The 24,201-nt window shown below is 47.8% G+C and overlaps 1 protein-coding gene across 1 annotated transcript in view; it reads left to right on the forward strand.

Annotated features, from left to right (window-relative positions):
* The first annotated feature begins 404 nt into the window (after window positions 1–404).
* Window positions 405–24,201, forward strand: part of atp1b2a (ATPase Na+/K+ transporting subunit beta 2a) — a 124,437-nt gene continuing 100,640 nt past the window's right edge. The window contains exons 1-2 of the mRNA XM_036986989.1: window positions 405–804; window positions 20,651–20,779. Of these exons, the coding sequence (XP_036842884.1) occupies window positions 702–804; window positions 20,651–20,779 (232 nt within the window). The 5' untranslated portion in view covers window positions 405–701. The remainder of the gene's footprint in view (window positions 805–20,650; window positions 20,780–24,201) is intronic.

The raw sequence follows: 24,201 nt of genomic DNA on the forward strand, positions 1-24,201 counted from the left end.
TCTCTCCATCTTTCTCTCCAACTCTCTCTCCATCTCTCTCTCTCTCTCCATCTCTCCCTCCATCTCTCTCTCAATCTCTCTCCCTCCACTTCTCCCTCCATCTCTCTCTCTCCATCTCTCACTCTCCATCTTTCTCTCTCTCATTCTCTCTCCACCTTTTCATCTCTCTCTCCATCTCTCACTCTCTATCTTTCTCTCCATCTCTCCATCTCTCTCTCCATCTCTCTATCCACACGTTGAAATGCAGTCTGTCTTCTGTGGCCAAACTGTCATTCTGTTTATCATTTCAGGTCCACACACACAGGTTGTTGAGGTTATAATGGAGGGTAGTAGGGGTGGGGCCAGATGGGATAGATGTGTCCTATTGGCGGAGAGCAGGGGCTGATTATGACGTGGACATGTATCCAGGCTCGAGCCCGTTTTACCGCAGTATCGTCGCGCCGCAGTAGAACAGAACAGTCAGTCTCGCATCGTCTGTGACTGTAGATTAGTCTTCTATCGATAGACTATAGCACCTGTCGTCATCACCGGTGGATTGAAAACCCTAGCATTTATTCTGAAACACCTCGCGCATTTTACCGGACTAGACAGACAGATAACGGTCATTATCGGGACATCTCATTTTACCGCGCCAGACAGCCAGAATCCTCATTTTTAGTTGATACCGAGTACAAACTGCCGCACGATACGCAACGGGCACCATGAACAACAAGGAAGATGAGCGCGTGGACACCGGAGTCAAGGAGCCATACTTCTGGAACCCTCGGACACACGAGTTCCTGGGCCGGACCGCAAGCAGCTGGGGTCAGTCAGTCTCTCTCTCTCTGTCTCTCCCTCTCTCTCTCTCTCTCTCTCTCTCTCTGTCTCTGTCTCTCTCTCTCTGTCTCTGTCTCTGTCTCTCTCTCTCTCTCTCTCTCTCTCTCTCTCTCTCTATGTCTCTCTCTCTCTCTGTCTCTCTCTCTCTCTCTCTCTCTCTCTCTCTCTCTCAGATGGTTTGAATCTGTCCAGTGATCCTTCATGCGAGTAGCCCCCCTCCTTTCAGTCCAGTAGGCTGACATTATATGATGTGTGTTGTGTGTTTAAGGCTGTGGCTGTAATTACAAGCAAATAACTGCCGGTCTCATGGTAATTGACCGTTAATGAACATAAACACCTTTCGCATCTTCCACACAGCCTACAAGCCACTGATGAAGACCTTTGGAACGTCTACGTTTAAAAAAGACTAATAAATCCATGTAATATAGTCTACACCATCACAATAAATCCATGTAATATAGTCTACACCATCACAATAAATCCATGTAATATAGTCTACACCATCACAATAAATCCATGTAATATAGTCTACACCATCACAATAAATCCATGTAATATAGTCTACACCATCACAATAAATCCATGTAATATAGCCTACACCATCACAATAAATCCATGTAATATAGTCTACACCATCACAATAAATCCATGTAATATAGCCTACACCATCACAATAAATCCATGTAATATAGTCTACACCATCACAATAAATCCATGTAATATAGTCTACACCATCACAATAAATCCATGTAATATAGTCTACACCATCACAATAAATCCATGTAATATAGCCTACACCATCACAATAAATCCATGTAATATAGCCTACACCATCACAATAAATCCATGTAATATAGTCTACACCATCACAATAAATCCATGTAATATAGTCTACACCATCACAATAAATCCATGTAATATAGCCTACACCATCACAATAAATCCATGTAATATAGCCTACACCATCACAATAAATCCATGTAATATAGCCTACACATCACAATAAATCCATTATTTATTTTAGACAGGTCTAAAGAAACATGATATGAAGAAAATGTGGTCTATTTCAGAAGAACAGAATAGCATACTCTGAGTTGTCCTGATGTTATGGCTCCCGAGTGGCGCAGCGGTCTAAAGCACTGCATCTCAGTGCTAGAGGCGTCACGACAGACCCTGGTATGATCCCGGGCTGTGTCACAACCGGCCGTGATCAGGAGTCCCATAGGGTGGTGCACGAAACACTAGCCTATGTCAGTCTACTATCTATGTCCTATTCTATTGGTCAACTTGTCCTTCTGTACCAGAAATACATTTTGCGAACATACTCTGGGACATTTGTGGGATGCGATAGATCCAAAATTAATACAACCACTTGCATTAAAAACACTTTGACAAGCAATGAGGTAATAGCAGAACTTTTAGCTTAAAATGTGAACATACTATGAGGCTATTTCTTCACGTTATGAGCGCAGCAATGCGCACACGGCAGTGGACTATAAGCGCAAATGTTCCAAAATCAATCAATTCATGGGAAAACATAATTCTCAAAAGTGAGTGCGTGTGCATGTAATGGTTTATTATAAAGGTGCATTTTATGGTGAAAATGATCTTCCCCAAACTGGAAACTCAAGCTCCTCCTGTGTAGTTAGGCTCTGTACCCAGTGTAAAGAGGATTAATGTGCTTCATTAGAAATACTTATTTAATACTAAACTTATTCAAACATATAGGACTATGGGCTAGACTACATGAGGTGTGATACTAACCTTATAGTACTATGGGCTAGACTACATGAGGTGTGATACTAACCTTATAGGACTATGGGCTAGACTACATGAGGTGTGATATGAACCTTATAGGACTATGGGCTAGAGTACATGAGGTGTGATACTAACCTTATAAGACTATGGGCTAGACTACATGAGGTGTGATACTAACCTTATTAAAACATATAGGACTATAGGCTACATGAGGTGTGATACTAACCTTATAGGACTATGGGCTAGTCTACATTAGGTGTGATACTAACCTTATAGGACTATGGACTAGACTTCATGAGGTGTGATACTAACCTTATAGGACTATGGACTAGACTACATGAGGTGTGATACTAACCTTATTGAAACATATAGGACTATAGGCTACATGAGGTGTGATACTAACCTTATAGGACTATGGACTAGGTTACATGAGGTGTGATACTAACCTTATAGGACTATGGGCTAGGTTACATGAGGTGTGATACTAACCTTATAGGACTATGGACTAGACTACATGAGGTGTGATACTAACCTTATAGGACTATGGGCTAGGTTACATGAGGTGTGATACTAACCTTATAGGACTATGGGCTAGACTACATGAGGTGTGATACTAACCTTATAGGACTATGGGCTAGACTACATGAGGTGTGATACTAACCTTATAGGACTATGGACTAGGCTACATGAGGTGTGATACTAACCTTATAGGACTATGGGCTAGACTACATGATGTGTGATACTAACCTTATAGGACTATGGGCTAGGCTACATGAGGTGTGATACTAACCTTATAGTACTATGGGCTAGACTACATGAGGTGTGATACTAACCTTATTAAAACATATAGGACTATGGGCTAGACTACATGAGGTGTGATACTAACCTTATAGGACTATGGGCTAGACTACATGAGGTGTGATACTAACCTTATAGGACTATGGGCTAGGTTACATGAGGTGTGATACTAACCTTATAGGACTATGGGCTAGACTACATGAGGTGTGATACTAACCTTATAGGACTATGGACTAGGCTACATGAGGTGTGATACTAACCTTATAGGACTATGGGCTAGACTACATGAGGTGTGATACTAACCTTATATGACTATGGGCTAGGCTACATGAGGTGTGATACTAACCTTATATGACTATGGGCTAGGCTACATGAGGTGTGATACTAACCTTATAGGACTATGGGCTAGGCTACATGAGGTGTGATACTAACCTTATTAAAACATATAGGACTATGGGCTAGGCTACATGAGGTGTGATACTAACCTTATTAAAACATATAGGACTATGGGCTAGACTACATGAGGTGTGATACTAACCTTATAGGACTATGGGCTAGACTACATGAGGTGTGATACTAACCTTATAGGACTATGGACTAGGCTACATGAGGTGTGATACTAACCTTATAGGACTATGGGCTAGACTACATGAGGTGTGATACTAACCTTATAGGACTATGGACTAGGCTACATGAGGTGTGATACTAACCTTATAGGACTATGGGCTAGGCTACATGAGGTGAGAATGGACCATTATTATGCACCAGTTTCGAAACAGGTGCAAAATAGATGTCATCTATGCACTTAAATAGTGAATGAAGGTTTATTTTCTCATGGTTCATTTTCCTGCCAGCCAGGTAGGCTATACTCCTGTTGTAAAGAGAAGCAATGTGCTTAATATTAGCAAAGTTGAGAAATAAATATAGTAGGCATAGCCTATAGATAGCTGATGGGATCCTCCTCTTTTTATTAGAGGCCATCACTCTGTTTTCTCCCGCATTTACATAGCCTATAGAAATGTTGGTCAACATGAGCTCATGAGCTCTCATGAAGTGTTTGATTAGTTTTCCAATTAGATTTGTATTGATGTCAGAGTGATTAGAGGGACAATAGAGTGCTGAGTACCAGGCAGTTAGCAAGTTTGGTAGGTTACTAATGACCAGCAGCAGCATCAGAGCTTGATTACCAGAGCCTAATTACCATGACTCGTAACCGCCGGTATGGTGGTCACCATAACAGCTCTAGTTGAGGGACGCTCCTCACACACTCACAGGTGGGACACACACACATACAGGCTGATCTGATGAGGATGCTGTCATTCTGCTCAATCTGTACTAGAGGAGGGTTACAGAGGGGGGAGAGGAGAGATAGAGGACAGAGAGAGAGGGGGGTAGAAAGAAAGGATAGAGAGAGAGGGGGAGAGAGAAAGAGGACAGAGAGAGAGATAGAGGACAGAGAGAGGGGGGGGGTAGAAAGAAAGGACAGAGAGAGAGGACAGAGAGAGAAAGAGGACAGAGAGAGAGGGGGGGTAGAAAGAAAGGACAGAGAGAGAGGGGGGAGAGAGAGAGAGAGGACAGAGAGAGAGGGGGGTAGAGAGAAAGGACAGAGAGAGTGGGGGGGAGAGAGGGGAGAGTGAGAGATAGAGGACAGAGAGAGAGGGGGGTAGAGAGAAAGGACAGAGGGAGTGGGGTGGAGAGAGAGAGGGCAGAGAGAGAGAGAGATAGAGGACAGAGAGAGAGAGGGAGAATGAGGACAGAGAGAGAGAGAGAGAGAGAGAGAGAGAGAGAGAGAGATAGATAGAGAGAGAGTGTATGTGATGACTAGTCTAATCTGGATTAAAGTAGAATTTGATTCGTCTGTTTAATCTGGCTGCTGAGCGTCTGCTGCTGGACGGAATATAGAACACAAAACATAGAACACATAATATAGAACTCAGAATATAGAACTCAGAATATAGAACTCAGAACACAGAACATAGAATATAGAACATAACACAGAACTCAGAATCTAGAACACAGAACATAGAACACAGAATATAGAACTCAGAATATAGAACATAGAACACAGAACATAGAACTCAGAATATAGAACACAGAACATAGAACTCAGAATATAGAACATAGATCATAGAACTCAGAATGTAGAACATAGAACATAGAACTCAGAATATAGAACTCAGAATATAGAACATTGAACACAGAACATAGAACTCAGAATATAGAATGTAGAACACAGAACAGAACACAGAACTCATAATCGAGAACACAGAACACAAAATATAGAACATAGAACACAGAAAATAGAATACAGAACACGGAATACAGTCCAGTATCTGTTCTGTTCTCTACAAACACACACACCCTTGCGTGAGGGTTGTTCTTGGTATGACTCTGTATAATCCATGTATAATCTTTATTCTAAAGAGGAGGGCGAGATGGAGGCCGGATGAGAGGGAGGGGGATGAGAGGGAGGGCGGATGAGAGGGAGGAGAGGATGAGAGGGAGGGAGGCTGAGAGGGAGGAGAGGATGAGAGGCAGGGAGGATGAGAGGGAGGGAGGCTGAGAGGGAGGAGAGGATGAGAGGCAGGGAGGATGAGAGGGAGGGAGGATGAGAGGGAGGGTGAGAGGGAGGAGAGGATGAGGGGGAGGGAGGAGAGGATGAGAGGGAGGATGAGAGGGAGGGAGGATGAGAGGGAGGATGAGAGGGAAGATGAGAGGGAGGGCGAGAGGGAGGAGAGGATGAGAGGGAGGAGAGGATGAGAGGGAGGGAGGATGAGAGGGAGGAGAGGATGAGAGGGAGGAGAGGATGAGAAGGAGGAGAGGATGGGAGGGAGGGAGGATGAGAGAGGAGAGGGAGGAGAGGATGAGAGGGAGGAGAGGATGAGAGAGCAAACAGAAAGCAGCATTCTAAATAAACCATCTGAAATGATTAATCAGGATCAGAATGCATTCAGGAGAGGTACTGGACACAGGATCAGAATGCATTCAGGAGAGGTACTGGACACAGGATCAGAATGCATTCAGGAGAGGTACTGGACACAGGATCAGAATGCATTCAGGAGAGGTACTGGACACAGGATCAGAATGCATTCAGGAGAGGTACTGGACACAGGATCAGAATGATCCTCACAGTGAAATGGTTAATGACCAGTCCTTAACCAACAGGTGTAGACCTCACAGTGAAATGGTTAATGACCAGTCCTTAACCAACAGGTGTAGAGCTCACAGTGAAATGCTGACTGACCAGCCCTTAACCAACAGGTGTAGACCTCACAGTGAAATGGTTAATGACCAGTCCTTAACCAACAGGTGTAGACCTCACAGTGAAATGGTTAATGACCAGTCCTTAACCAACAGGTGTAGAGCTCACAGTGAAATGCTGACTGACCAGCCCTTAACCAACAGGTGTAGACCTCACAGTGAAATGCTGACTGACCAGCCCTTAACCAACAGGTGTAGACCTCACAGTGAAATGCTGACTGACTAGCCCTTAACCAACAGGTGTAGACCTCACAGTGAAATGCTGACTGACCAGCCCTTAACCAACAGGTGTAGACCTCACAGTGAAATACTGACTGACAAGCCCTTAACCAACAGGTGTAGACCTCACAGTGAAATGCTGACTGACCAGCCCTTAACCAACAGGTGTAGACCTCACAGTGAAATACTGACTGACCAGCCCTTAACCAACAGGTGTAGACCTCACAGTGAAATACTGACTGACCAGCCCTTAACCAACAGGTGTAGACCTCACAGTGAAATACTGACTGACCAGCCCTTAACCAACAGGTGTAGACCTCACAGTGAAATGCTGACTGACCAGCCCTTAACCAACAGGTGTAGACCTCACAGTGAAATGCTGACTGACCAGCCCTTAACCAACAGGTGTAGACCTCACAGTGAAATGCTGACTGACCAGCCCTTAACCAACAATGCAGTTCAAGAAATATAGTTAATAAAATATTTACTAAATAAACTATGGTAAAAAAAAAGTAATACAATTAAAATCCACTCACCGGACCCATATTTATTTTCAATCTCTTTTCGATTTTTAATTCGATTATACCTTCGGGTAACCTCACCCAATGTGATACGGAATCGCTATTATGTTTAATTTTTAGAACACATTCAAGAACCTCCAGAAGCTAACCAGCATACTAGCTTACAAGCTATTAAGTCATTGTTAGCCACTGCTAGCGGCTTTTACCATCTGCACAGTCAGCCAGTTTTTTTTAGTCTGGATAACTGTCTCTCCACAACAACGCCGGATTCCTGCCGTAATCCCTGGACCACTACTTCTGATCTTCACAGCTAGCTTGCACGCAGTACCGAAGCTATCCCTGAGGCACACTTCCCGGGCTACTCAGCTGTTCACCCGAACCCCACTCATACACGGCTAGAGCCCAATACTCCACCGGATCCTGGCTGTAAACTTGACTACATAGCTGATGCCTGCTGGACACTGATCACTTGGCTATGTAGCTGATGCCTGCTAGACTGTCCATTAATCGCGGTACTCCATTCTGTTTGTTTATGTTTTTGTCTGTCGGCCCCAGCCGCACTCAGGCTCTGTGTGTAGTTAATCCAACCCTCTCTGCCTAGTCAACGCCATTTTACCTGCTGTTGTTGTGCTAGCTGGTTAGCTGTTGTTGTCTCACCTGCTGTTTTAGCTAGCTCTCCCAATCAACACCTGCGATTACTGTATGCCTCGCTGTGTCTCTCTCAAATGTCAATATGCCTTGTATACTGTTGTTTATGGTAGTTATCATTGTTTTAGTTTACAATGGAGCCCCTAGTTCCACTCTTCATACCTCTGATACCTCCTTTGTCCCACCTCCCACACATGCGGTGACCTCACCCATTACAACCAGCATGTCCAGAGATACAACCTCTCTTATCATCACCCAGTGCCTGGGCTTACCTCCGCTGTACCCGCACCCCACCATACCCCTGTCTGCACATTATGCCCTGAATATATTCTACCATGCCCAGAAATATGCTCCTTTTATTCTTTGTCCCCAACGCTCTAGGCGACCAGTTTTGATAGCCTTTAGCCGCACCCTCATACTACTCCACCTCTGTTCCGCGGGTGATGTGGAGTTAAACCCAGGCCCTGCATGTCCCCAGGCACTCTCATTCGTTGACTTCTGTGATCGAAAAAGCCTTGGTTTCATGCATGTCAACATCAGAAGCCTCCTCCCTCAGTTTGTTTTACTCACTGCTTTAGCACCCTCTGCTAACCCTGATGTCCTTGCCGTGTCTGAATCCTGGCTTAGGAAGGCCACCAAAGATTCTGAGATTTCCATACCTAACTATAACATTTTCCGTCAAGATTAACTGCCAAAGGGGGAGGAGTTGCAGTCTACTGCAGAGATAGCCTGCAAAGTAATGTCATACTTTCCAGGTCCATACCCAAACAGTTCGAACTACTAATTTTAACCTGTTGAGTCTATGGGGGCGCTATTTCATTATTGGATAAAAAAACGTGCCCGTTTTAAGCGCAATATTTTGTCACGAAAAGATGCTCGACTATGCATATAATTGACAGCTTTGGAAAGAAAACAGTCTAACGTTTCCAAAACTGCAAAGATATTATCTGTGAGTGCCACAGAACTCATGCTACAGGCGAAACCAAGATGAAACTTCAAACAGGAAATTAGCAGAATTTCTGAAGCTCTGTTTTCCAATGTCTCCTTATATGGCTGTGGATGCACCAGGAACGAGCCTGCGCTTTCTGTCGTTTCTTCAAGATGTCTGCAGCATTGTGACGTATTTGTAGGCATATCATTGGAAGATTGGCCATAAGAGACTACATTTTCCAGGGGTCCGCCCGGTGTCCTTTGTCTAAATTGGTGCGTAATCTTCAGTTGCGGTCATTTCCTCCTGGGATTCAGGACAGAAAGCACACTTCCACGAATGATAAATCATCGAAGAGATATGTGAAAAACACCTTGAGGATTGGTTCTAAACAACGTTTGCCATGTTTCAGTCGATATTATGGCGTTAATTTGGAAAAAAGTTCGGCGTTTTGATGACTGGATTTTCGGTTTCTTTTGGTAGCCAAACGTGACGCACCAAATGGAGCGATTTCTCCTAAACAAATAATCTTTCAGGAAAAACTGAACATTTGCTATCTAACAGTCTCCTCATTGAAAACATCTGAAGTTCTTCAAAGGTCAATTATTTTATTTGAATGCTTTTCTGGTTTTTGTGAAAATGTTGCGTGCTGAATGCTAACGCTAATGCTAACGCTAAATGCTACGCTAGCTAGCAACTGTTACACAAATGATTGTTTTCCTATGGTTGAGAAGCATAGAAAATCTGAGATGACAGTGTTGTTAACAAAAGGCTAAGCTTGAGAGCTAGCATATTTATTTCATTTAATTTGCGATTTTCATGAATAGTTAACGTTGCGTTATGGTAATGAGCTTGAGTCTGTATTCACAATCCCGGATCCGGGATGGCTAAGTGCAACTGGTTTTACTCTCTCCAGAAATAAGTCTCTCACTGTTGCCACCTGCTACCAACCCCCCTCAGCTCCCAGCTGTGCCCTGGACACCATTTGTGAATTGATCGCCCCCCATCTAGCTTCAGAGCTTGTTCTGTTAGGTGACCTAAACTGGGATATGCTTAACACCCCGGCAGTCCTACAATCTAAGCTAGATGCCCTCAATCTCACACAAATTATCAAGGAACCCACCAGGTACAACCGTAATTACATAAACATGGGCACCCTCATAGATATCATCCTGACCAACTTGCCCTCCAAGTACACCTCCGCTGTCTTCAACCAGGATTTCAGCGATCACTGCCTCATTGCCTGTATCCGCTACGAATCCGCAGTCAAACGACCACCTCTCATCACTGTCAAACGCTCCCTAAAACACTTCTGCGAGCAGGCCTTTCTAATCGACCTGGCCCGGGTATCCTGGAAGGATATTGACCTCATTCCGTCATTCGAGGATGCCTGGTCATTCTTTAAAAGTAACTTCCTCTCCATTTTAGATAAGCATGCTCCGTTCAAAATATGCAGAACTAAGAACAGATATAGCCCTTGGTTCACTCCAGACCTGACTGCCCTCGACCAGCACAAAAAACATCCTGTGGCGGACTGCAATAGCATCGAATAGTCCCCACGATATGCAACTGTTCAGGGAAGTCAGGAACCAATACACGCAGTTAGTCAGGAAAGCCAAGGCCAGCTTCTTCAGGCAGAAATTTGCATCCTGTAGCTCTAACTCCAAAAAGTTCTGGGACACTGTAAAGTCCATGGAGAACAAGAGCACCTGCTCCCAGCTGCCCACTGCACTGAGGCTAGGTAACACGGTCACCACCGATAAAACCATGATTATCGAAAACTTGAACAAGCATTTCTCAACGGCTGGCCATGCCTTCCTCCTGGCTACTCCAACCTCGGCCAACAGCTCCGCCCTCCCCCGCAGCTACTCGCCCAAGCCTCTCCAGGTTCTCCTTTACCCAAATCCAGATAGCAGATGTTCTGAAAGAGCTGCAAAACCTGGACCCGTACAAATCAGCTGGGCTTGACAATCTGGACCCTCTATTTCTGAAACTATCCGCCGCCATTGTCGCAATCCCAATTGCCAGCCTGTTCAACCTCTCTTTCATATCGTCTGAGATCCCCAAGGATTGGAAAGCTGCCGCAGTCATCCCCCTCTTCAAAGGGGGAGACACCCTGGACCCAAACTGTTACAGACCTATATCCATCCTGTCCTGCCTATCTAAGGTCTTCGAAAGCCAAGTCAACAAACAGGTCACTGACCATCTCGAATCCCACCGTACCTTCTCCGCTGTGCAATCTGGTTTCTGAGCCGGTCACGGGTGCACCACAGCCACGCTCAAGGTCCTAAACGATATCATAACCGCCATCGATAAAAGACAGTACTGTGCAGCCGTCTTCATCGACCTGGCCAAGGCTTTTGACTCTGTCAATCACCATATTCTTATCGGCAGCCTCGGTTTTTCTAATGACTGCCTTGCCTGGTTCACCAACTACTTTGCAGACAGAGTTCAGTGTGTCAAATCGGAGGGCCTGTTGTCCGGTCCTCTGGCAGTCTCTATGGGGGTGCCACAGGGTTCAATTCTCGGGCCGACTATTTTCTCTGTATATATCAATGATGTTGCTCTTGCTCCGCGCGATTCCCTGATCCACCTCTACGCAGACGACACCATTCTGTATACTTCCGGCCCTTCCTTGGACACTGTGCTATCTAACCTCCAAACGAGCTTCAACGCCATACAACACTCCTTCCGTGGCCTCCAACTGCTCTTAAACGCTAGTAAAACCAAATGCATGCTTTTCAACTGTTCTCTGCCTGCACCCGCACGCCCGACTAGCATCACCACCCTGGATGGTTCCGACCTAGAATATGTGGACATCTATAAGTACCTAGGTGTCTGGCTAGACTGTAAACTCTCCTTCCAGACTCATATCAAACATCTCCAATCTAAAATCAAATCTAGAGTTGGCTTTCTATTCCGCAACAAAGCCTCCTTCACTCACGCCGCCAAACTTACCCTAGTAAAACTGACTATCCTACCGATCCTCGACTTCGGCGATGTCATCTACAAAATAGCTTCCAATACTCTACTCAGCAAACTGGATGCAGTTTATCACAGTGCCATCCGTTTTGTTACTAAAGCACCTTATACCACCCACCACTGCGACCTGCATGCTCTAGTCGGCTGGCCCTCGCTACATATTCGGCGCCAGACCCACTGGCTCCAGGTCATCTACAAGTCCATGCTAGGTAAAGCTCCGCCTTATCAGTTCACTGGTCACGATGGCAACACCCACCTGTAGCACGCGCTCCAGCAGGTGTATCTCACTGATCATCCTTAAAGCCAACACTTCATTTGGCCGCCTTTCGTTCCTGTTCTCTGCTGCCTGTGACTGGAATGAATTGTAAAAATCAATGAAGTTGGAGACTTTTATCTCCCTCACCAACTTCAAACATCTGCTATCTGAGCAGCTAATCGATCGCTGCAGCTGTACATAGTCTATTGGTAAATGGCCCACCCAATTTACCTACCTCATCCCCATACTGTTTATATTTATTTACTTTTCTGCTCTTTTGCACACCAGTATCTCTACCTGTACATGACCATCTGATCATTTATCACTCCAGTGTTAATCTGCAAAACTCCTCATGCCTTGTGCACACAATGTCTTTTTTTTCTACTGTGTTATTGACTTGTTGATTGTTTACTCCATATGTAGCTCTGTGTTGTCTGTTCACACTGCTATGCTTTATCTTGGCCAGGTCGCAGTTGTAAATGAGAACTTGTTCTCAACTAGCCTACCTGGTTAAATAAAGGTGAAATAAAAAATAACACAAGAAAATTACATAACAATACCATGGGTTCTATATACAGGGGGCACCGGTACCGAGTTTGCGGGGATACAGGTTAGTCCACGGCATAGACTACCAAGATAACTCTCGATTATAATCACAGTCGTGTATACACCCCCCCACCCTGTATATCCCCCCCACCCTGCATATCCCCCCCACCAGATATATATCTCTCCTGGAGAGAGTTTGCTGCACTGAAAGTAAAGGGGCTGAATAATTTTGCACGCCCAATTTTTCAGTTTTTGATTTGTTAAAAAAGTTTGAAATATCCAATAAATGTCGTTCCACTTCATGATTGTGTCCCACTTGTTGTTGATTCTTCACAAAAAAATACAGTTTTATATCTTTATGTTTGAAGCCTGAAATGGGGCAAAAGGTCGCAAAGTTCAAGGGGGCCGAATACTTTCGCAAGGCACTGTACAGTCGCTGTGGGGACGACGTCCTCGATGCACTTGTTGATGAAGCCAGTGACTGAGGTGGTATACTCCTCAATGCCATCAGAAGAATCCCAGAACATATTCCAATCTGTGCTAGCAAAAGAGTCCTGGAGCTTAGCATTCGCGTCATCTGACCACTTCCGTATTGAGCAAGTCACTGGTACTTCCTGCTTTAGTTTTTGCTTGTAAGCAGGAATCATGAGGATGTAATATTGGTCAGATTTGCCAAATAGAGGGCAAGGGAGAGCTTTGTACTCGTCTCTGTGTGTGGAGCAAAGGTGGTCCAGAGTTTTTTTCCCTCTGGTTGCACATTTAACATGCTGGTAGAAATGAGGTAAAACTGATTTAAATTTGCCTGCATTAAAGTCCCCGGCCACTAGGAGCACCGCTTCTGGATTTTCTTGTTTGCTTATGACCTTATACAGCTGGTTGAGTGTGGTCTTAGTGCCAGCATCGGGTTTGTGGTGGTAAATAGACGACTACCAATAATACAGATGAGAACACTCTTGGTAGATAGTGTGGTCTACAGTTTATCATGAGGTATTCTACCTCAGGCGAGCAATACCTCGAGACTTCTTTAATATTAGACATCGTCACCAACAGTTATTGACAAATACACCCTCGCCTCTCGTCTTACCAGAGGTAGATGCTCTGCCGATGCACTGAGAAGTCAGCCAGCTCTATTTTATCCATGTCATCGTTCAACCATGTCTCTTTGAAACAGAAGATATTACAATTTTTAATGTCCCATTGGTAGTATAGTTTTAATAGTAGATCGTCCAGTTTGTTTTCCAATGATTGCACGTTAGCAAGAAGAACGGATGGCAGTGGAAGAGGAGGAGAGAGAGAAGATAGAGGAGAGAGGAAAAAAGAGGAAGAGGAGGAGAGAGAGATGTGGAGGAGAGAGATGATAAAGAGAAAGATGGGAGCAGAGAGAGATGGAAGAGGAGGAGAGAGAGGAAGAGGAGGCGAGAGAGAGACAGAAAGAGGAGAGACAGAAAGAGGAGGAGAGAGAGAGGGGGAGGAGGTTAGAGAGAAGAAGAGGAGGAGAGAGAGGTGAAAGAAGGAGAGAGATGAAGAGCGAAATGGGAGGAGAGAGAGAAGAGCGAGATGGGAGATGAGAGAGAAATGGGAGCTGAGGAGAGAGCGAGAAGATAGATGAGACGAGAGAGAGATGAGGAGGGGGAGAGGAGAGAGCGAGAGAGATGGGAAGGAAGGAGAGAGGGAGAAGGAGAGGAGAGAGAGGAGAGATGAGAGATGAAGAGAAATATAGGAGGGGAGAGAGATGGGAGGATAGAGAGAGGAGAGAGAGAGAGAGAGAGAGAGAGAGATGAGAGGGAGAAGAGAGTGTTGGGAGGTGAGAGGGAGGAAGAGGAGGGGAGAGATGGGAGGCAAGGAGAGAGAGATGGGAGGGGAGGAAGAGGAGGAGAGCGATGGGAGGGGAGGAGAGAGAGGATAGAGAGAAGAGAAAGATGGGAAGGGAGAGAGATGGGAGGGGAGGAAGAGGAGGAGAGAAAGATGGGAAGGGAGAGAGATGGGAGGGGAGGAAGAGGAGGAGAGAGATGGGAGCTTGAAGAGAGAGAGGATAGAGAGGAGAGGAGAGAGAGATGAGAGGAGAGGTTGCCGCCATGTTGAATGTTCTTCCTTCAGGACTGACGGTCACACACACATACACACAAGCCTAAGGCTCAGATGACTCATAATAGACTCCCACAACAGAGAAAGAGATAGAGAGGGGAAGAGAGAGAGAGGGGGGGGTAGTTTAACTGAGCCTGATGCTAACTGGTTAGCCAGTTGAAAAGAGCCTGATGCTAACTGGTTAGCTAGTTGAATAGAGATCATAGATCTGAATGACTGAAATATTCTTATTAAATACTTTTTTCTTTACATAGTTGAATGTGCTGACAACAAAATCACACAAAAATTATCAATGGAAATCAAATTTATCAACCCATGGAGGTCTGGATTTGGAGTCACACACAAAATTAAAGTGGAAAACCACACTACAGGCTGATCCAACTTTGATGTAATGTCCTTAAAACAAGTCAAAATGAGGCTCAGTAGTGTGTGTGGCCTCCACGTGCCTGTATGACCTCCCTACAACGCCTGCGCATGCTCCTGATGAGGTGTCTCCTGGTAGCGCCTCCATGCTCTGGACACTACGCTGACAGACACAGCAAACCTTCTTGCCACAGCTCGCATTGATGTGCCATCCTGGATGAGCTGCACTACCTGAGCCACTTGTGTGGGTTGTAGACTCCGTCTCATACTACCACTAGAGTGAAAGCACCGCCAGCATTCAAAAGTGACCAAAACATCAGCCAGGAAGCATAGGAACTGAGAAGTGGTCTGTGGTCACCCCCTGCAGAACCACTCCTTTATTGGGGGTGTCTTGCTAATTGCCTATAATTTCCACCTGTTGTCTATTCCATTTGCACAACAGCATGTGAAATTTATTGTCAATTAGTGTTGCTTCCTAAGTGGACAGTTTGATTTCACAGAAGTGTGATTGACTTGGAGTTACATTGTGTTGTTTAAGTGTTCCCTTAATTTTTTTGAGCAGTGTAGTTAGTAACATCATTAACTGGTTAGCTTGTTGAACAGAGAGTCTGTAGTAGCATCAATAGCTTGTTAGCTGGTTGAACAGAGAGTCTATAGTAGCATCAATAGCTTGTTAGCTGGTTGAACAGTGTCTGAGTTGAATGAACGCTTTTGTCTGGGAGAGATTACAACCAGACACACACACACAGAGTATATTTTGTTGAACACTTTTTTGGTTACTACATGATTCCATATGTGTTATTTCATAGTTTTGATGTCTTCACTATTATTCTACAATGTAGAAAATAGTAAAAATAAAGAAAAACCCTTGAATGAGTAGGTGTGTCCCAACGTTTGACTGGTACTGTAGATGTGTGACCCGATTCAGGAAACTAGGCCAGTCACGACTTCACAAGAGAGCCATTTGAATGTAAATATATATTTTTTTATCGAAATGCATTTTTTGGCAGAAATGCCTTCTGGAACATGTGAACTTTCATGTGCCTTAATAACAAACTTGTATGCCGTCTGTAAATACAAATATAATTTTTAAATTACGAGGCTTGTTGGTTTAGCCACAGAAAAAAGCAGCCCAAACAGTTCATATATTGTGATGACATTTTTGTTGGTTTTGGACTTCGATAAGGGTTTTTTCCACTGTTCGGGCACACACCAGTTTGTACCTTCTTCTGTGATTGGTCAACAGATTCTGCACCAAACATCTTAGTTAGATCTCCTCAGCAACAACGTCAAAATCAAAGACAGATCGATTCTGACTATTTGGAGGAAGTGTATACTGGCTACGGCGTCTCAAAATGGACAAACAGTACTATTACATGTTTTTTTCAAGCGAAAGCAGTAGCGAGCACACTCTTTGGTCGGTTGATGCCTTTAGAAGCATACACACTTGTTTTTGGTTTTTGAATTGTGCTCCTCTCGTGTGTGCATGTGTGTGTGTGTGTGTGTGTGGGGGGGGGGGTGTGTGTGTGTGTGTGTGTGTGTGTGTGTGGGTGTGGGGGGGTGTGAGTAAGTGAGACGGGAAACAGAAAGCGATTACAGCCCCTCCCCCACATCATCATTCCTACAGCAGTATGTAGGTTACAGAGAGAGAAGGAGGAGAGGACAGGAGGAGACGAGAGGAGGAGACGAGAGGAAGAGACGAGAGGGAGAAAGGGAGGTGGGGAGAGAAGGGAGAAAGGGAGGTGGGGAGAGAGAGGGAGAAAGGGAGGTGGGGAGAGAGAGGGAGAAAGGGAGGTGGGGAGAGAGGGGGAGAAAGGGAGGTGGGGAGAGGAGGGAGAAATGGAGGTCGGGAGAGAGAGGGAGGTGGGGAGAGAGAGGGAGAAAGGGAGGTGGGGAGAGAGAGGGAGAAAGGGAGGTGGGGAGAGAGAGGGAGAAAGGGAGGTGGGGAGAGAGGGAGGTGGGGAGAGGAGGGAGAAAGGGAGGTGGGGAGAGGAGGGAGAAAGGGAGGTGGGGAGAAAGGGAGGTGGGGAGAGGAGGGAGAAAGGGAGGTGGGGAGAGAGAGGGGGAAAGGGAGATGGGGAGAGGAGGGAGAAAGGGAGGTGGGGAGAGGAGGGAGAAAGGGAGGTGGAGAGAGGAAGGAGAAAGGGAAGTGGGGAGAGAGAGGGAGAAAGGGAGGTGGGGAGAGAGAGGGAGGTGGGGAGAGAGGGAGAAAGGGAGGTGGGGAGAGGAGGGAGAAAGGGAGGTGGGGAGAGGAGGGAGAAAGGGAGGTGGGGAGAGAGAGGGAGGTGGGGAGAGAGAGGGAGAAAGGGAGGTGGGGAGAGAGAGGGAGGTGGGGAGAGAGGGAGAAAGGGAGAGAGAGGGAGAAAGGGAGGTGGGGAGAGGAGAGAGAAAGGGAGGTGAGGAGAGAGAGGGAGGTGGGGAGAGAGGGAGAAAGGGGGTAGAGAGAGAGGGAGAAAGGGAGGTGAGGAGAGAGAGGGAGAAAGGGAGGTGAGGAGAGAGAGGGAGGTGGGGAGAGAGGGAGAAATGTGGTAGGGAGAGAGAGGGAGAAAGGGAGGTGGGGAGAGGAGGGAGAAAGGGAGGTGAGGAGAGAGAGGGAGGTGGGGAGAGAGGGAGAAAGGGGGTAGGGAGAGAGAGGGAGAAAGGGAGGTGAGGAGAGAGAGGGAGAAAGGGAGGTGAGGAGAGAGAGGGAGGTGGGGAGAGAGGGAGAAAGGGAGGTGGGTAGAGGAGGGAAATTGAGATAGAGAGGAAGAGGTGCAGAAATGGAAGGAGGGAAAACAGGGAAAGGGAGAGGGAGAGAGAAACAGGGAGAGAGAAACAGGGAGAGAGAAACAGGGAGAGAGAAACAGGGGGAGGGAGAGAGAAACAGAGGGAGAGAGAAACAGGGAGAGAGCAACAGGGGGAGGGAGAGGGAGAGAGAAACAGGGAGAGAGAGAGGGAGAGAGAAACAGAGGGAGAGATAAACAGGGAGAGAGAAACAGGGAGAGAGAAACAGGGGGAGGGAGAGGGAGAGAGAAACAGGGAGAGAGAAACAGGGAGAGAGAAACATGGGGAGGGAGAGGGAGAGAGAAACAGGGAGAGAGAAACAGGGAGCGAGAAACAGGGGGAGGGAGAGGGAGAGAGAAACAGAGGGAGAGAGAAACAGGTGGAGGGAGAGGGAGAGAGAAACAGAGGGAGAGAGAAACAGAGGGAGAGAGAAACAGGGGGAGAGAGAGGGAGAGAGAAACAGGGAGAGGGAGAGAGAAACAGAGGGAGAGAGAGGGAGGTGGGGAGAGAGGGAGAAAGGGAGAGAGAGGGAGAAAGGGAGGTGGGGAGAGGAGAGAGAAAGGGAGGTGAGGAGAGAGAGGGAGGTGGGGAGAGAGGGAGAAAGGGGGTAGAGAGAGAGGGAGAAAGGGAGGTGAGGAGAGAGAGGGAGAAAGGGAGGTGAGGAGAGAGAGGGAGGTGGGGAGAGAGGGAGAAATGTGGTAGGGAGAGAGAGGGAGAAAGGGAGGTGGGGAGAGGAGGGAGAAAGGGAGGTGAGGAGAGAGAGGGAGGTGGGGAGAGAGGGAGAAAGGGGGTAGGGAGAGAGAGGGAGAAAGGGAGGTGAGGAGAGAGAGGGAGAAAGGGAGGTGAGGAGAGAGAGGGAGGTGGGGAGAGAGGGAGAAAGGGAGGTGGGTAGAGGAGGGAAATTGAGATAGAGAGGAAGAGGTGCAGAAATGGAAGGAGGGAAAACAGGGAAAGGGAGAGGGAGAGAGAAACAGGGAGAGAGAAACAGGGAGAGAGAAACAGGGAGAGAGAAACAGGGGGAGGGAGAGAGAAACAGAGGGAGAGAGAAACAGGGAGAGAGAAACAGGGGGAGGGAGAGGGAGAGAGAAACAGGGAGAGAGAGAGGGAGAGAGAAACAGAGGGAGAGAGAAACAGGGAGAGAGAAACAGGGAGAGAGAAACAGGGGGAGGGAGAGGGAGAGAGAAACAGGGAGAGAGAAACAGGGAGAGAGAAACATGGGGAGGGAGAGGGAGAGAGAAACAGGGAGAGAGAAACCGGGAGCGAGAAACAGGGGGAGGGAGAGGGAGAGAGAAACAGAGGGAGAGAGAAACAGGTGGAGGGAGAGGGAGAGAGAAACAGAGGGAGAGAGAAACAGAGGGAGAGAGAAACAGGGGGAGAGAGAGGGAGAGAGAAACAGGGAGAGGGAGAGAGAAACAGAGGGAGAGAGAAACAGATGGAGGGAGAGGGAGAGAGAAACAGGGAGAGAGAAACAGGGAGAGAGAAACAGGGGGAGGGAGAGGGAGAGAGAAACAGGGAGAGAGAAACAGGGAGAGAGAGAGGGAGATAGAAACAGAGGGAGAGAGAAACAGGGAGAGAGAAACAGGGGGAGGGAGAGGGAGAGAGAAACAGAGGGAGAGAGAAACAGAGGGAGAGAGAAACAGGTAGAGAGAAACAGGGGGAGGGAGAGGGAGAGAGAAACAGGGAGAGAGAAACAGTGGGAGGGAGAGGGAGAGAGAAACAGAGGGAGAGAGAAACAGGGGGAGGGAGAGGGAGAGAGAAACAGAGGGAGAGAGAAACAGGGAGAGAGAAACAGGGGGATGGAGAGGGAGAGAGAAACAGAGGGAGAGAGAAACAGGGGGAGGGAGAGGGAGAGAGAAACAGAGGGAGAGAGAAACAGGGAGAGAGAAGGAATGAACAGCCTTGGGTATATTCTAGTGTAATATACTGGTATGGTCAGTCTAGCTGTATGGAGAAGGTACTGCTCTGTTTCAGCTGGTATGGTCAGTCTAGATGTATGGAGGAGGAGGTACTGCTCTGTTTCAGCTGGTATGGTCAGTCTAGCTGTATGAAGGAGGTACTGCTCTGTTTCAGCTGGTATGGTCAGTCTAGCTGTATGGAGGAGGTACTGCTCTGTTTCAGCTGGTATGGTCAGTCTAGCTGTATGGAGGAGGTACTGCTCTGTTTCAGCTGGTATGGTCAGTCTAGCTGTATGGAGAAGGTACTGCTCTGTTTCAGCTGGTATGGTCAGTCTAGCTGTATGGAGAAGGTACTGCTCTGTTTCAGCTGGTATGGTCAGTCTAGCTGTATGGAGGAGGTACTGCTCTGTTTCAGCTGGTATGGTCAGTCTAGCTGTATGGAGAAGGTACTGCTCTGTTTCAGCTGGTATGGTCAGTCTAGCTGTATGGAGAAGGTACTGCTCTGTTTCAGCTGGTATGGTCAGTCTAGCTGTATGGAGGAGGTACTGCTCTGTTTCAGCTGGTATGGTCAGTCTAGCTGTATGGAGAAGGTACTGCTCTGTTTCAGCTGGTATGGTCAGTCTAGCTGTATGGAGAAGGTACTGCTCTGTTTCAGCTGGTATGGTCAGTCTAGCTGTATGGAGGAGGTACTGCTCTGTTTCAGCTGGTATGGTCAGTCTAGCTGTATGAAGAAGGTACTGCTCTGTTTCAGCTGGTATGGTCAGTCTAGCTGTCTGTTTCAGCTGACGGTGTGTGTTTGTGTGTGTTCCAGGTCTGATCCTGCTGTTCTACCTGGTGTTCTATATATTCCTTGGTGGAATGTTCGTCCTGACCATGTACGTGATGCTGCTAACACTGGACGACTATAAACCTACCTACCAGGACCGCCTTGTTACCCCAGGTACAGACACCCACCTTTTTAAAACATTTTTTACCTTTATTTAACCAGGCAAGTCAGTTTTCTTTTTTTTTTCAATGATGGCCTAGTGGGTTAACTGCCTGTTCAGGGGCAGGACGACAGATTTGTACCTTGTCAGCTCGGGGGTTTGAACTTGCAACCTTCCGGTTACTAGTCCAACGCTCTAACCACTAGGCTACCCTGCCGCCCCACCTACCAGGACCGACTCGCTACCCCAGGTACAGACACACCTACCAGGACTTCCTCGTTACCCCAGGTACAGACACACCTACAAGGACCACCTCATAACCCCAGGTACAGACACACACCTACCAGGACCTCCTCGTTACCCCAGGTACAGACACACCTACAAGGACCACCTCATAACCCCAGGTACAGACACACACCTACCAGGACCTCCTCGTTACCCCAGGTACAGACACACCTTCCAGGACCACCTCGTTACCCCAGGTACACAAACACCTACCAGGTCCGTCTCGTTACCCCAGGTACAGACACACACCTACCAGGACCTCCTCGTTACCCCAGGTACAGACACACACCTACCAGGACCTCCTCGTTACCCCAGGTACAGACACACCTACCAGGACCGCCTCGTTACCCCAGGTACAGACACACCTACCAGTATCGCCTCGTTACCCAAGGTACACAAACACCTACCAGGACCGCCTCGTTACCCCAGGTACAGACACACCTACCAGTATCACCTCGTTACCCAAGGTACACAAATACCTACCAGGACCTCCTCGTTACCCCAGGTACACAACATCTACCAGGACCGCCTTGTTTCCCCAGGTACACAAACACCTACCAGGACCGCCTCGTTACCCCAGGTACAGACACACCTACCAGGACCTCCTCATAACCCCAGGTACAGACACACCTACCAGGACCTCCTCGTTACCCCAGGTACAGACACACCTACCAGGACCTCCTCGTTACCCCAGGTACAGACACACCTACCAGGACCTCCTCGTTACCCCAGGGACAGACACACCTACCAGGACCACCTCGTTACCCCAGGTACAGACACACACCTACCAGGACCTCCTCATAACCCCAGGTACAGACACACCTACCAGGATCTCCTCGTTACCCCAGGTACAGACACACCTACCTGGACCGCCTCGTTACCCCAGGTACAGACACACCTACCAGTATCGCCTCGTTACCCAAGGTACACAAACACCTACCAGGACCGCTTCGTTACCCCAGGTACACAAACACCTACCAGGACCGCCTCGTTACCCCAGGTACAGACACACACCTACCAGTATCACCTCATTACCCAAGGTACACAAACACCTACCAGTATCGCCTCGTTACCCAAGGTACACAAACACCTACCAGGACCGCTTCGTTACCCCAGGTACACAAACACCTACCAGGACCGTCTCGTTACCCCAGGAACAGACACACACCTACCAGGACCTCCTCGTTACCCCAGGTACAGACACACACCTACCAGGATCTCCTCGTTACCCCAGGTACAGACACACACCTACCAGGACCGCCTCGTTACCCCAGGTACAGACACACCTACCAGTATCGCCTCGTTACCCAAGGTACACAAACACCTACCAGGACCGCCTCGTTACCCCAGGTACAGACACACCTACCAGGACCTCCTCGTTACCCCAGGTACAGACACTCACCTACCAGGACCAACTCGTTACCCCAGGTACAGACACACCTACCAGGACCTCCTCGTTACCCCAGGTACAGACACACCTACCAGGACCGACTCGTTACCCCAGGTACAAACACACCTACCAGGACCTCCTCGTTACCCCAGGTGCAGACACACCTACCAGGACCACCTCGTTACCCCAGGTACAGACACACACCTAACAGGACCTCCTTGTTACCCCAGGTACAGACACACCTACCAGGACCGCCTCGTTACCCCAGGTACAGACACACCTACCAGTATCGTCTCGGTACCCAAGGTACACAAACACCTACCAGGACCTCCTCGTTACCCCAGGTACACAAACACCTACCAGTATCGCCTCGTTACCTTAGGTACAGACACACCTACCAGTATCGCCTCGTTACCTCAGGTACAGACACACCTACCAGGACCTCCTCGTTACCCCAGGTACAGACACACACCTACCAGGACCTCCTCGTTACCCCAGGTACAGACACACCTACTAGTATCGCCTCGTTACCTCAGGTACAGACACACCTACCAGGACCTCCTCGTTACCCCAGGTACAGACACACCTACCAGGACCGACTCGTTACCCCAGGTACAGACACACCTACCAGGACCGACTCGTTACCCCAGGTACAGACACACCTACCAGGACCGACTCGTTACCCCAGGTACAGACACACCTACCAGGACCTCCTCGTTACCCCAGGTACAGACACACACCTACCAGGACCGACTCGTTACCCCAGGTACAGACACACCTACTAGTATCGCCTCGTTACCTCAGGTACAGACACACCTACCAGGACCTCCTCGTTACCCCAGGTACAGACACGCACCTACCAGGACCGACTCGTTACCCCAGGTACAGACACACCTGCCAGGACCGACTCGTTACCCCAGGTACAGACATACACCTGCCAGTACCTCCTCGTTAACCCAGGTACAGACACACTTACCAGGACCTCCTCGTTAACCCAGGTACAGACACACTTACCAGGACCTCCTCGTTTCCCCATGTACAGACACACCTACCAGTACCTCCTCGTTACCCCAGGTACAGACACACCTACCAGGACCTCCTCGTTACCCCAGGTACAGACACACCTACCAGGACGTCTCGTTACCCCAGGTAAAGACACACACCTACCAGGACCTCCTCGTTACCCCAGGTACAGACACACCTACCAGTACCTCCTCGTTAACCCAGGTACAAACACACTTACCAGGACCTCCTCGTTACCCCATGTACAGACACACACCTACCAGGACCTCCTCGTTACCCCAGGTACAGACACACCTACCAGGACCTCCTTGTTACCCCAGGTACAGACACACCTACCAGGACCTCCTCGTTACCCCAGGTACAGACACACACCTACCAGGACCGACTCGTTACCCCAGGTACAGACACACCTACTAGTATCGCCTCGTTACCTCCGGTACAGACACACCTACCAGGACCTCGTTATCCCAGGTACAGACACACACCTACCAGGACCTCCTCGTTACCCCAGGTACAGACACACCTACCAGGACCTCCTCATTACCCCAGGTACAGACACACACCTACCAGGACCGCCTCGTTGCCCCAGGTACAGACACACCTACCAGGACCTCCTCGTTACCCAAGGTACACAAACACCTACCAGGACCGCCTCGTTACCCCAGGTACAGACACACACCTACCAGTATCACCTCGTTACCCAAGGTACACAAACACCTACCAGGACCTCCTTGTTAC

This window comes from Oncorhynchus mykiss, chromosome 9, assembly GCF_013265735.2.
Source record: "Oncorhynchus mykiss isolate Arlee chromosome 9, USDA_OmykA_1.1, whole genome shotgun sequence".
Taxonomy (NCBI): Eukaryota; Metazoa; Chordata; class Actinopteri; order Salmoniformes; family Salmonidae; genus Oncorhynchus; species Oncorhynchus mykiss.